The 14,888-nt window shown below is 41.9% G+C and overlaps 1 protein-coding gene across 1 annotated transcript; it reads right to left on the reverse strand.

The window, feature by feature from the left end:
- Window positions 1-316: 316 nt before the first annotated feature.
- Window positions 317-14,847, reverse strand: LOC137804197 (periphilin-1-like). The gene is made up of 10 exons (XM_068603286.1): window positions 14,702-14,847; window positions 14,030-14,091; window positions 13,603-13,676; window positions 12,825-13,046; window positions 12,543-12,604; window positions 10,375-10,431; window positions 9,962-10,110; window positions 7,055-7,131; window positions 6,303-6,437; window positions 317-605 (listed from the first exon to the last, which is right to left on the reverse strand). Coding segments are annotated over exons 2-10 (972 nt in total). The 5' UTR covers window positions 14,031-14,091; window positions 14,702-14,847; the 3' UTR covers window positions 317-410.
- Window positions 14,848-14,888: the final 41 nt, after the last annotated feature.

Here is a 14,888-nt window from a genome sequence, read left to right on the forward strand (position 1 = left end):
GTTATTGGAAGCACAATACACTTCAGATAACTAAAGACTGAATGGAATGACGGTTGTGAACATTTCATGATATCATGAGTAGGATTTAACAACAAGACCAAACAAATATTTAATTTATATCCATTTTAAATGTAATCTGTAATCGACTGAAAGGAATAAATATATTCAAATGAAACATTTTAATAGTTCAGGCTTTCCCAGAAACTGTATATTTGGCATTTCACCCCACAAGAAGCTTTGTTTTAACTCTTAATACTATATGTATTTCTTGTAACAGCATTGCTGTTTAAACAATTATTTAGTCGAGCATTGAATCTTACATGCTAGATATTCTTTATTTTCTTAATAATACATGTGAATATTAAAACAAATTTTAAAAAAGAACCACATATCACACAGTGTTTTGTGGCTTACACCGAGGTGTCCGGCTGCTTTAATACCTCGTCCAGCTCCTTCACAAAGTGCCTCAGGGCTTCGAGGCAGCGCTGGTTGATCTCCAGAAGGTTCTCATCCAGTGGCGCCTGCAGCAGGTTATCCAAACTGGGCTCCTTGGCCACCAACATCTTTACCACTGTGCGGAATGTCTCACAGTCTTTCCTGTAATTCTGCAAGTAGAAACAAATCGTGTTGGAAATGGCATTACATTACATTTCATTTAGCTCGCGCTTTCATCCAAAGAGACTTACAATAGGTGCAATCAACCATGAGTACAAACTCAGAACAAGAATCAAAGAAAGTACAATTTCTTTATAAAAGTTAAACTACAAAGTGCTATAAGTAAGTGCCATTTAAGTGCTACTAAGGTGCTACTTTCCTTTCCAGGACAGTCTTTCTGCTGTCCTGATCATTCCACCATTAAGGAGCCAGGACATGTTGAGTGTTTAGCTTGCAGTGACAGAAATACAAGCCGATTGATCAAATTGAACTATATAGTGTCAGGAAAAAAAAGTCAACATTGTTTTGTAGGACTGCTGTAGATGGCTTTGTTCTCGAGGTCCTCCAAACTTGTACATGTCATTTTGACAATGTCAATTTAAGTCACGTTTAATCTCAACTGGAATGATCATATTTAAACACATCATCAAACAACCTGAGAGTGATCCAGTGTTTTGCATTTCTGTGCTGTGGGAACTCTTCACCTTTAAGCTAGAACAAAGATTGTGCCTTTAAGTTAACACCAAATCCAGAAGTCTGGCATTCTTCAAAACCGTTGGCCAACCAAGCACCTCATATGACGGAATTAATGTGTTGGTATTTCATGCACAAAGATGAATATGCATACCGAATAAACGGTATACAAAAGAACATTATAATTGACCACACAAATAAGTAAGCACCTCTATCTGAAAGCGCTTTGAATACAACGGACCGGCTCTTTATATCGACGCCTAGCTGTGAACTCAATGAACCCGGCTCTGGTAAATTGGTGAATTCCATGAAACAGGTGTGTCAGTGTGTGTATGCGAGCCCATTCACGTGCATGTCTGCCCCTAACAAAGAGGACATGAGGTGTCAGAGTATGTTGCTGGTGCTGGAGCATTCTTTCACACCACAGTGTAACAAGCTCTCACATCCCTCTCAGATTTTTACTGCTGACCCAAAACGGCAGTTAAGTCCTTTATTAGAGTCCCAGGTGCAAGCTCACAACATCTTTATCACCTGGGGAGAAAAGGCTAAATGTAGGGCCCTGCACTGAAGCCACCCTAAAGGTTTAGGGCTCCAGCAGCCTGTGAAGGAGCATTCTGGGACATTGGGGTCCTCCGGGATTACGTTAATGCATCTCAGATCCCGTCTCCGGCTTCTCTGTGGCTTAAAGACAACCACTCTCTTGGCCTCGACAAATATCAAAACCAGTTGCTACAGTCTCTCTAAAACATCTACATTTACATAATATGCTTTGTATTTCAGAATCAGCTGGAGATAATCACGTCATCAATCCTGCTGAAGCGACAGGAGACATCTAAATGAGACAGTCGTGATGTAAACGGTTGCAGCTTCCTAAGGAATTGTATAGCTGTGTCGCGTTCACTATGTTAACCATTTTGGGAATGTGGGCTGTGAGGGTCTTAGTTGTTGAACAAAAATTTGCTGTCAAACATTAATTATCTGTTAAACGCAATAAAACACAGCAAAAAAAACCATCATCTTCGTTAACTTTGAAAAGAAAAATGCTCCCTGTCAACTTAAATCAGAGTCCTGTCTGGAGCAGAATGTGCGGTTAACCGGCTAAACGGCTATATTCCAGGGTTCTGTCAGTTATGGGGAAATATAAAACCACAGTTGCTGTTACTTTGCCTGGATACACATTACATAGTGTGTATCTAGGCTAACTCGTGTATCCATCCATTTGTACAGCGCTCACAAGAGCTGTCATGTATTCATCACGTCGGTGTCACATGACTAAATGGTGATAATTCCATGAAGGTTTCGACCGAAGAAAGGTGTCTGCAATATCTGCTTTCCAGATGAAGTGTATGGACGTCACCACTGTGGGAAAAATGAAAGAAAATCCAATGTCGGGCTGTGTGTCTACACGCGGTAAAGAAACAAGAAGTTTGCCACGGTCCCTATCAAGATGATCTTTTCCATCAATTCTCAGGAGGAAACTGGGCTGGGTGGTGCTTGAAACGCACCGAAAAGGTCAAAAGAAACCAAAATAATACAACATTCAGCTTGGAACAATATGGATGGAAACAATGTGCCACATGGGAACCACTCAATGCGTTTCCAAGCAAAAGATTAAAAGAGAGGCTATTCAGCTCACCTGAAGACTAAAGGAGGCTAAATAAGGTCACGAGAAATTAAAAACGTTTACATACACAAAGCTTGGAGGGAGAAAAAGAAGGGTCTCCATTTTCTCCTCTACCTGCTCATTACAATGATGTCAAATGCCTCCAGCGTCTCGATCACTTCAGTTCTCCTTTATGGCTTTTGTAAAAATGCAATTTCGCTCACTCTCTCTACCTGATAATTCCCCTGCTGAACTAGCTACAGCATGTTCAGATAGTTGACGCACTCTTATCTGTTCATACGCGCATCCCTAACCCGCATTCTGTGGTACGGGATGTGCCATTGGAACAAGGTCTGCTCCTGTTACAGTGAAAAATGTATCAAATATGTTTGGTAGGGTAAAAAAAAACCCAACAACTATTAGAACTAGGAGCATGATAACAATACAGGTCATTATCACTGTATCACAACACGCAGGGTAAGGCAAGTCGAGTAAACTACAGACAGAAATATCCTAGACGGTGGCAGATGTTTGGACTCACGCTGAAGCTCTAATGTCTGCAGATCATGTCAAGCGAATTCGCGGCCCCGCGTAATGATAGTCCTCCGCCCCGACCACAAGGGAGAGAGAGACTCACGACACGTGTGGCCAGCGAAGCTCAGGGTCAGACTCCTTCAACAGCACGGGGTAGCTTCCGTCCTCATGCCGCGCATGTACGAGTCCCCTCGCAGGCCATTTGATTTTTAAACGCTTCACATGATCCTAATTTAACACTACACGAGTGGATTTCCACACCTCCACCTCTTCAGTGCACAGCTCTCCTCTGTTAAACATTTTCGCGAAGTGAGAATTATTTAGCAGAGGCAAAGCTCGGTTCCAAGTTTGACGATGCGAGAGGGAACATGGGCTAAATGAGACACCAACATGTGGTGTATGTCCCACAAACCAGTACCTCTCTAATCACTTACGGTTGATTTTGGTTTTTCCTCCTTAAAAACAAAAACCTTGCAAAGCTTTTCCCAAGCTACAGCCTCTGTTGACAGTCATTATATTCCCTAAACACAGTTTCACACACGAGAAAGCCTTGGGAAACGGGGAAGGCAAAAGAGGCTATATACTGAACTATAAACTCAAATGAAGAGATTTCCCTTATCGGTCCTGCAGCTAAGAAGACTGTGAGCCATCATGTGCTTACATGCGCATGACCATGCACATGAATGCGTGTAAAATGAGGAGCATCGCTGCCTGCTATTTTTGTAAAAAAAAACAACTGCTGCCATGTTACTTCAACAAACAGGAAGAGTGCTTTTGACCCCAGCGTGTTCTGTGTGTTGTGAGAAAAGGTTGCAGGGAGGTTCTGCCTGAATCCAACCCCCTGATCTGATCTCTAAGCTTGATACTACGGGGCCACACAAGATGGGCTGGAGCCCCAAGAGAAACAGTCACACTAGAGGCCTAAAGAAGGAGCCTTGAAAAGTGGGCTTCTCCTCGAATCGGATGTTTGTGGAGGTCCAAATTGTGCACATACCGACATGAGGGTGCTGGGGTACCGGGTGGGGAATGAGAAGTTGGGGGTTAGAGTGAGATTATACATACGGCACTCACATGGACATTTAGTGAGGCTCTGTTCAAATGAGCACTGATGCAGGCAGGGGTCCTGCATAATAGGGGAAGTGGGGTAATGACTTGAGGGCTGGTACACATTAGGGGATATTAAGAGAGCCATTCTAATCACTCAAGCTGCAAACCGGACCTCTCGATGGAGGGGCTAATAGCTGAAATGGATAGGTTTCATTTGCGCTGATTGGGATGATGAATGGACTTCTCTGAGATTCACTCCCAGGCACTTAGCTCAGTATTGACTGGATACATTTCTATGATGTTGTTGTTATTATTTTACAAGCACAGATTGGTTCTGTGGTTAGAGCCAAGATTGATAAATTGCTCTGTTGGTCATCTGTTGCATCACATGGTTCACAAAACAACTGCATGCTGGTCATTACACCTTTAAACCCCTTGAAACATCTTATGACAAGTGATGTCATAACTGGGGGGGATGTTTACTGTGTCAATTAATTTGCGGTTACTAATTTTATTTACAACCCTGAACTACACCCACACAAAGTATGCATTACATCAAGCTCTTAGACGAAAAACAATGAGCTATGCCGGTGTGACGAATCCATTTCCAAATGATCCGGCCCCATGCTAGCAGGGCTATGAAGACCGTGCTGACCACACAAATAGCCCATTTAGGAAAGACAAAAAAGGATGGCGTGGTTTATTTTGCCGTGTGTTGCGCTTTCTTTTCACACAAAATGCTGTGGATTGGAGCCATTTCTTTAAATCAAGTGGTTTGAGATGCAGCTCTGCCCACGACCCCGACCTGCTCAGTCTGGCAATACCCAGCAGCAATAGATCAGCGTGTGCTTAACTACGCCTGGGGCAGATGTTACAGTAAAGACACAGTCAAGGTTTCTGGCTCTCACCACGTCTGTAGAAGCAGTTGGAAATGGCAGGGTGAGCATGTGTGTGCTAATGCCAAGAGACGCACCACACTGTGGGTGGGCCACCTGCATCCTGCAGGGCAATTCCTGCCCTGCTTTAACGGGAACAGATAAGTGGTACTGTAGTGCGGAGCGATGAAGGGTAGAGAAAAGAGTGCAATTCCAAATAGCAGGCCATAATCGGCATCACAACCTGAGGTGCTAAGCACTTTTCTGCTGACTTATCCTCCTTCTCTTCAGCAAAAAAAAAAATGCTTCTCAATTTTCTTAAATATTACGCGTAGCAAGCCAAGGCAGATTTCAACACCTTTTTACGTCAACCCCTTGACTGACAGCCAAATCGTAAAACCAGAGTGAAAAGGTTGTCTGGCTACGTGATGCACCTCGAGATCAGGGTGAAGCCCAAACAGGTAATATGGGGAAACCACAGTCAGGTGAACCCATGGGAACCTCGGTCTTGGGGCTACAATGTTCCAACTACCAATTTCTTTTTATAAACAAACAAACGAAGTGCCACAGACTGTTTGTTTCTCTCTACAACCTCCCACTGATACACTCCCTGACCGATGCCTGTGTGCTGAGTAACTACTTGGACTCTAGATATTAAGTGTGGTGAATAAGAGTCATGGGTCAGCTTTATCTAAGAATAAAAAGGCTGAACGACAAAAAAAAGTTTTGATTACGAATGCCAATGAGGTGAGACAAGTCTGCAGGTTCTCCTCGCGGTTTCTCTAGTTTCAGGACTTTTCTTCTTAAAAAAAAAAAAGAAGATTTTAGGTATAATGAAATAAGAATAAAGCAGATTTCTCTATTATTAAGCTAAAGCAACTGTAAATGTTTGCAAGTAGAACAATAATTTATAGTTTCCCCCTTAGAGGCAGATTTTTTTCCACTTGTTTTAAGAAAATAACACCAGCTTTTTGTATTTTTGTAGGACATTAGGTACCCAGTGATAGGAATGGAGAAAGGTTCAGATCTAACAAAGACAACGGAGACAAGTTATACTACGGCGAGTAGAGAGAATTGACAGAAGTGAGGTTGTTTCGTGGAGAAAGTCTCGCTACCTTCTCAATTTCCAGAGCTTTAGCCTTAATGGCCTCCGACCGGCGAGCCTTGAAGTCTTCCGCTGGTGTCGGCTTTGGCTCCATGCTGGCAGCCACCACCTCCTCCGTCTCCACTACAGATGCAGGAGTTTTTTCCTGGCGGGTCAAAGGTCAAGGGTTAGAACTGAGGTCATTAGGTTTAAAAGCTGGTTCTGATTTCAAAGTGTTTCAAATAGAGACAACTCGGCTCTCGTACGAGTGTCGAGGGCTTGTTTTGGTACAGGTCTCATTGTGCATGCTGCATGTCAATGGTAAACAGAGAAGACGTGCCATATACAGTGCATCTCTCTGATTAAAGGACCCGTGCAGCCAAAGCTCAAAGAAAATGCCCGCCGACACAAATAGATCCGTCATTTATACTTACAGTTCAAATAAACTCAACCTAAATGTCCACAAAGCAAAGAGCATATTCTGTTTTATGTCATTTTAGTCTTTACTGCACTATACTGGTGGTTTTGCCCGTTGTGGTCCAGTTGTCTAGACGTGTACTATACAGTTACATAGTGTCCGTGTAAATCTTAACGTTACATTGCCACAACAATACATTTAAGGACACATTCATTAAGGACCTGAAAGTTTGGCGCTTATATTGATATTATGAACAGATGGTGATGGGATGACTTCATATTTATTTTTATTCTTATTTTACTCCCTGCTAAATGTTTCTTGGAAGAGCACTCCTGCTTACAATTGTCCTCAAATGCTGGTTTTACCTTTGAAGACCCCGAGCTGTGAGGAGGCTGCTCCACAGAGTTGACGGGAGAACGGCTCGTCGGCCCGCTGGGCTTATCTATGGAGAAAGCACATAAAAGAACAGTGAGAAAACAGGCGGGGAAAAAAAAAGGTTGATCTAACAGAATAGTGCGGGGCGACCACAGCACTCTGTATTTAAATAAACCCTTGGGAGGGGAGGGCGGGTGTGGGTCAGTCAGCTGGGACGCATGCCAAGTTAACTGCAGCATCCCCGGTTCAAATCTGGAAAGGGTTCGGAACCACACGTTCCTCAGCTCGTTCCACTGTGCTCGGAAAATAGTATATTTTTTAGAATACCCTGGGGAACAATTACTCTCTACTGTGAAACATCAAACAATGACTCGCTTGTCATTGTGTGAACAATTGTGAAGCCGGAGCATTATGAGGCAGCTGAATAGTATAAATCACGTTTTGTTGTTTTTTAATACTCCCTTGTTGGATCCTCCCACACAACAGTGGTCGAGGAGTTCAGCTGTGCCTAAATTGAAATATTGTCCTTTGCTGGCTCCAATGTGTCTAGAAAAAAACAACCCAAATATGAGTTATTTGTTTTTAGGGAAGTAATCTCCCACTGTGATTAGAGTGAGCCAAGGTATACTCTCCTCCTTAATTTGAGTCCCTCGGCAAGACCACGGAGCGCTCATGTGGCGCTCTCGCTGAGACTCCACAAATACCACACAAAGACTGGATGCTCAGACACCGTGGACCATACACACATAAAACTCTATCGCAGCTTGGGTATGCCTAAAACCAATTAGTTAATACGATTATATACCACTAATACTACTGATCTAAAGGCTTAAGTGTTGATACGGCGTCCAAAAGGCAGCGCTTCAAGAGGCTCAATGCCTGCCATTGTACGAAGGTCTAATGCTGCATGTGTTAACGGCGCGTCCTCGAAAAGATCTTTACCTCTGGACACGCGTCCAATTGCTGTATAACACACACTCACACAAGTGTTACTCAGCTTGTCCGTTTTTGGAAAGGGGCTCTTGAGTATCCCCACCTGCCGGGGCCCCTCACAGCCTCAGTGCCTTCCAGTAAACCGAACGAGAAACCTGGTTTCCATAATTGGGGTCGGGGATTAGAGGGAGCTGATCTTGCCAGCTTCTCTGCCATGTATACGGGTAACGGCGTTTCTAATTGGCTTTTTAACGGTTATGCATGTGCATGACTAAAAAAGAAAGTTTTTCGAAGGGAACGCGAGGTGATTATAATGAGCGAGTAATTCTGGCATTAAAAATAATTCCATCCAAAGTTTGACTGAAACTAACATCGGTTTCCACAACTGAACAATGTCAGGCGCAGGCACTTTTGTGCTGTGAGGGTTATCGGCTACTTGTCTGGAAAGAAAACAACAATTCCAAAAAAAGATGGCGGGGGTGATTATTGATATGCTGCATCTATACATTACAATGCATGAAAACTTAAGGGCTTGTAAACGAGCTGCCTGGAAAGATGCAAGTCTTTATCTAGTTTAAAACGCTCTCGGAGGTGAGTAAGAGCACCAAAAGGCCTTCAGCTGCTCCCCGCTAGTTCACCAGAACCTTAGACCTAGCCTTGCAGTTGGTGGCCCATGTTGCAGCGGTTATCATCAAAGACCTCGACCTACATTGCGTACAGCTTCTGTGTGCAGGACAAAGCCTCGTATCACTGAAACACTATTTTTGTGAACTTTGCAGAGCTGGCCTAATTAGTATCCCAGATGGGAGTCGAGTCGGGGAGGTACAACTGTTTTTTCACAGTTTTATTGCATCTTCAAAGGGTGGTACGACGTGGAGCTAAGCCTTCACCACATTAATATGTTTATGAGTCTTGGAAATCAAAGCGCTGGAGAAATTACTGTCCACACTGCTTCACCTCAGACTAATAATATTGCTCATGCCACATCACTTTAAATTAGATTTTTGTAAAAATGTGAATCCATGAATTTCATTAGCTCAGCATTGGTAATTTAAGTTCTAAACCCCGTGGAAGTCACAAAAGAAGGCGTGTGAAATGACAGACCCAAAGTCATTTTGGAGGCATTGTTAAGCCAGAGAATGAACTGAAGAAAAGGTCAAGTTCTGAATACAAAGTCAAACCGCCCCAATAAACCGAGGCTATCCTTTTTCCCAGCCTCTGAGAGTGTGGTGTTGGTGTAATTAACATCTTAACGTGTCCCAGCACACCCTGACCCCTTCACATTACACACCACCTCTGAAAACAGATGCTTCACCTGGAATGGCTTTATACCTTTAGACATTATAATTATACGTATGCCTTTGTGAATTGAGAGAATGATCTCTTTTGTTGCAATTAGAACAGGCTTAACCGCTGCCTGTTAATTGTATATGCATACATTCACAACTATGTAGCGCTGCCATTTATATCTATGCTCCTTCAGGTTTTGCAAGATGTGGCCGATCACAGAGTGTCAGGTAGCTCAGAGCGGAGCCGAGTCATTGGACGTCACACAATCCACTCGGGCAGCAGGTCAGACAGCTGGGTCCACCACTGCAAGTTCTTCGCAACACATTTAAAAAGGCAGGAAGATGGAAAAACTTACAAAAGAGAGTGTACTCCGTCTGTGCCTTTGTATTTGTGCGATTACACCAGTTTCATTACTATATTCATGAGTAGGTGTGAATGCATGAATGAGACAAATACGTTTTGTCAGAGCGCTTGTTTAGGCTTAACCAACAAATATAATTCCATAAAAAGGTCAGCGATTAATGCAAAATTGCAACATCCCTTCCTGCTTGTCTGGTAGCACTTCCTCTTCTTTCCCTCAGCTTGCAGTGCAAGATTGTAACTGTTTTGTTTTAATTTGTTTAACATATAAAATCGGTAAACTTGAGCTGTTCCACAGAAGACTTAATACTTACGCCTTTCCTGGGCCGGATGGTAAGGGAAGCCTTTCTCCTTGTCAGGGGAGAAGCTGCGGCTGCTGGTGTTTGATCCGGAGCGGACAGGTGGATGGGCTTCCCTCCTTGCAGGAGAGCGGTCACGTTTGACTACTGCAGGCTGAGTATTCCTGCAGCCATAAAAATAAACGGTTTGCAGTGTGACGGTTTGTTGATTACTTTAATGGTCCCTTTTACAAGATGCACGCACACCAAGTTGGATATTATTAATCTGTTAGCCTCCTGGTCAATGCTCATGACAGAGTAATGTAGTCAAGTTGATTGGAAGATATCGAGCCATGCCTGCGAACACGGTTGGTAGTTTGATGAATGTTTTCTAAAAAAACTTTATGGATGTGAGCGGAGTGACGTCTGCTTTTCTGTCGGGCACTGACCTTCGCGGAGGGCCTGACACTCGGCCTCTGCTGCGGAAATAAGGACCACTTTTGCTCCTGAAAGAATACAGAAAAAAACAAATACAGGCTTACAAAGTTTCTCTGCAGCTTTGTGACAACTGTTTTATGAAGAAAGGTGAAGGCAAAATATAAAAGATAAAAAGAGTTTGTCAGTGAACGCCTTCGGTAATGGAAACGGAATAATTAGAAGACAAAACCTCAAAGACTAAAATTCAGTCTCAGTGGGGCACTGATCAATTTGTTGAATTGAGGCAATCTTCTACTTTGGAACATTCAACAGTTGGCAGACAGTTGGACCAATTTTGGTTTTATCTCCCTTCAATCTGTCTTCAATTGTAGGCAGAGCCATGATTAAGCCTTAATATGAAGCTGAAGTCTCCAAGTCTCGTCACCAAACTCGTTATCCAGCCATGTAATGTAATAAAGCATTCATCTAATGCGTGATAGGTCGAGCACAAATCCTCAAAACATCATTGTACTTTGTTTTCAGAATTATTCCAGGTCAAAGCGTGTGTCCTGACAACAGCCTTTAGGTCCAGAGGTATAAATGACCCAAAGGCACCTGGTTGTTATGACCTTTGACTGAACTCAAGTCACCTCTCAAACAAAGAGCAGGTCTAACAAGACCTCAAACTTTTATGACTCGTGGTCTGTTTGAAGCAGCCAAGACTCGGCCTGCCATTTGGCAAACACTAAATTGCCATCCGTTGGAGTACAAAACTAACATCAAAAGGTAGAGCCAGAAAACGTGTCGTATTTTATTTTGGGAAAAACTACATTTTTATATACTGTAAGAAATATACATTTGATACTGAGAGGCAATAATACACTAAGAAAATACAATAGACCACTACTGCAGAACTTTATTACGTTCATGTACTGAGTATCTTTAAAGCGTTACAGTTTTGCTAAAGAGTCAATACAGATAGCCGCAGAAGCTATGCTCTTACTCCATTTAACTGGGATCATTGCTTTGGCTTACAGGGCCTGGAGTGGCAGGGGATTCTGTCTTGTGCCAGGATTGAGATCATTTCATATTTGCCACCCTGTCATCGTGGCCTCTGGAACACCTCGTGCAGGACAGGATCCTACGGTCAGACTTCCTGCCTCGTCTTTGAGATAGGATGCGGTAAATGGCAAGCAGCTGCCTCCTGACACGAGAAGCTGGAGCATAAACACTGTTCTTATAGAACTGATGGAGCATTATTACATGGATGGCTGGGTTTGTGGCTGTTTTTTAAAAGTCTTTCCTTAAACAATAGTCAGGTTCCCCCTGTACAGTGAAAATGTTGTTGGTTGTTGTAGTCATTTCTTCTTTTCATACTGGCCATTATAATATCTGTTTCTAATGTGAGTTCAAATCCACAGTCCTGTTTACGTGAAAAAATACATTCAACAGATAGATTATAAAGGTTATTTGAAACCTGGATTTACCTAATATGAATTCAATAGTTGCAAATTCCAAAAGGAAAGGACCAAAAGAGACACAAGACACACTTTGCTCAGCATATCTGACAAGTGTCTGGGTGTTTGACTGAGGAGGGAGTGGTCCAGCTGTTTTTCCTCTCAGGGTGGGGTGAGTGCTGGGGGAGGGGTTGTTAGACTGAGTGAGTAGACACTAGTGCCCTTTGTCCCCCTCTCTAGCCTGGTATGACTCCAGGAAAAGGGGAGCTCGAGCCCGTAAACTGTTGGTATGTTGAAGTGGCCGGGGCGAGAAGAGCGTCTGTTGATGTAGAAGTAGCCTGTTGATGCCGGACTTAGCGGCGTTGTGTGAGGTTAAGCTCCTCAGCTTATCTCAAGAGCAGCGTGGTCACAGATATAAATATGCTGATTATATTTTCCAAAGTTACACTTTTCTGACATGGTATATTGACCAAAGCAATAAGAAGAAATGACAACATTAAAAAAATAAAAATTTGAAAGTGATTTTACATTAACGCATTTTGTTTTCCCTCAGGTATCACATGCAATGACAGTCCCACACGGGATGATCATCAAATATCTATCAAGCTGACAAAGACTGAACTCTGCCTCCACCTTGTGGCCAGTTGGATGCATTACACAAACGTTCCAGTGAAGTAACTGACAATCTAACATAAGCATTATTAATAAATGCATCAATTAATAAAGCAATAAATATGAATTACCTTGAGCCTAACTGATGCCTCAGATCATCTCTGCCATAAGACTGTTGAGAGTGCAGATCCTCCTGAAAGCAAAATCACAATTACAACACCCTTTAAGGTTCCTAGTTGCTAACTCTCTGACATACTTAAGTTGCAATGCAACATTTGTTTATGTTTATATTTAAATTAAATAAGAATAGAGCATTAAACAACATTCTGCTCTGGTGAAGTTACACTTGTTTCCAAACCTCGAACACAAGACAGATGTTAGTTTATGATATATGCATATTAAGCTTGTCTTACATTTTGTGGAGCATTTCTGCGAAAATCGCCATACGGGTTGTCATCAAAGTAGCGCCGGTCATTGGGTGGGTAACTGCCTTCTCCATGAAAATCTCTTGTGTCCTGGTAATTTCGAGGACCCCCATACCACTGGTCATCATTAAAACCTCTGTCAAATTCCACATGTGGTCGAGGCATTGGGCTCCTTTTATCAACAATATTGACCACCCGTTGGACAGTCACCTGAAAAGACACAATATTACATTGAACGAATAAAAATCTCCTCTCGCATCTTCTCCTCTTTAAACACGATTTAATTTTTGGAATACCTCCATTTTAAACCATAAAATTACATGTTCCGATGATTATAAATTAACATTGTCTTGAATTAAATTAACGTGTGAAAAGTAATTCCTCAATTCCTTGTTGATTTTATACTTAATCATAATAAAGATGTCCAAAGATAAGCCTCTGCAAGCTAAGGGCTAAGTGAATACCTTGGTTCGTACACACATTTAGACAAAGATGACAGCGTTGACAGCATTATAATGCACACTAAGATCAAAAGCTTTAGGAGAATTGGATGCAACATTGAAGAATTACTACTAAAGATTTTTAAAAAGTGAATGAATACTCAAAAACTACCCTAAATACCTCGGTCAAAAAAAAAAAGAAGCTAATCACAGGGTTGCAACTTAAGAAAGAGCATCATGATTTAAAAGACTGTTAAAAGACTGTTTCCCCGACTTATTATCTGGGAGGCTTCATCTAACTAATATAGTTTGACATCTTTCCATACCTCTCTTGAATCCATTGCTGAGAAGCGCTCTTCATATACTTCTCTAATTGAGTTTGGACCTCGTCGATATGCCACTATAAAGAAAAGATGGAGTGTGTTGTGTATTAGTCCGACCAATGTACAATGTAGTAACTTTTACTAATCATTTCTTGAATTAATGTGGTGATAAATAAGCTATGCTGACACACAAACATGGGAGAATAGTTATTCTTATGCGCATTTAGGACTTTTCAGCTGATGATTAATCAACATCATCCTCTTAAGCCTTTGAAAATGTGCACAATGAAACACACTACAATGTTGTGTAGATTTATATTGTTGTGTGGACAAAATGTCAGCATGCTGAAAAAAGTGGTAAAATTCTCTGTGAACGACTACTAAAGGATGTGCTTGTAAAAACAGGTAAAATGCTGTGGTTTTTACTTACTTTGGAATGATTTTGGTTCCCTGTCTGGTTTGTGCAATAGGTTTCAATTGAGAACGATCAACCTAGAATCAAGAAAAAAGGGACAGCTTTGTTTACTATAAACTAATGTGGACATGTATACCCACGATTAGAGAATTATAACACACACTGAAGTCAGTTCAACAACAATTCGACACCATCCCCACCCTGTAAGTGTGTCATTACTTAGCATTATTCATTTTCCTTTTAAAGATGCCACAACGACGAAAATGTTTATTTAAGCCCTCTTAAAATATTGGATTGATGTTCTTGATTAGCGTTATATACACTTAACTAATGGGTCCCTAACCATCGACATATGGTTACTTAGGGTCTGTTTTTATAAAGGGTGGCTTCTGCCAGGAACACTGCTCACTGTTACTCCACTTCTCCTTTTGTTTAATCACTAAATAATGTCATGTCCAAAACTATCCAAGTACCCAAAGACTGCTGGGAAATGTGAACAGTCCGTGTGAAGGAGAGCAACAAGACCCCATGTGATAGAGCCACTGTTATCAAATGACAATGATTTGATGACGTATTGCTGAAAAATGTCTGATGCTGTTTTGCCTGGTTGAGAAAGCTACAAGCTATCACTGTTGTAAGCTAAACTAGCACCACAGAATAAGAAAAAGTCGTGAGAAACTCACTCACCGAATGATGATTTCAAAAGGCTTGGTCTCAAAGAGCGTTTCACATAGTTATCGTACATGAGACTCAAACTGACTTTTTTCTTCGAGTACTTGTTAAAAAGGATAACCAAAACTCCTAGCTACAGTACCAAAACAGTACCACTAGTTTGCAACACCTTCCTCTACATTCTTCTTCGCCGAAAAATATA

The sequence above is a fragment of the Clinocottus analis genome, unplaced genomic scaffold (genome assembly GCF_023055335.1).
Source record: "Clinocottus analis isolate CAN_PGR_092001 unplaced genomic scaffold, fCliAna1.0.p SCAF_6, whole genome shotgun sequence".
Taxonomy (NCBI): Eukaryota; Metazoa; Chordata; class Actinopteri; order Perciformes; family Cottidae; genus Clinocottus; species Clinocottus analis.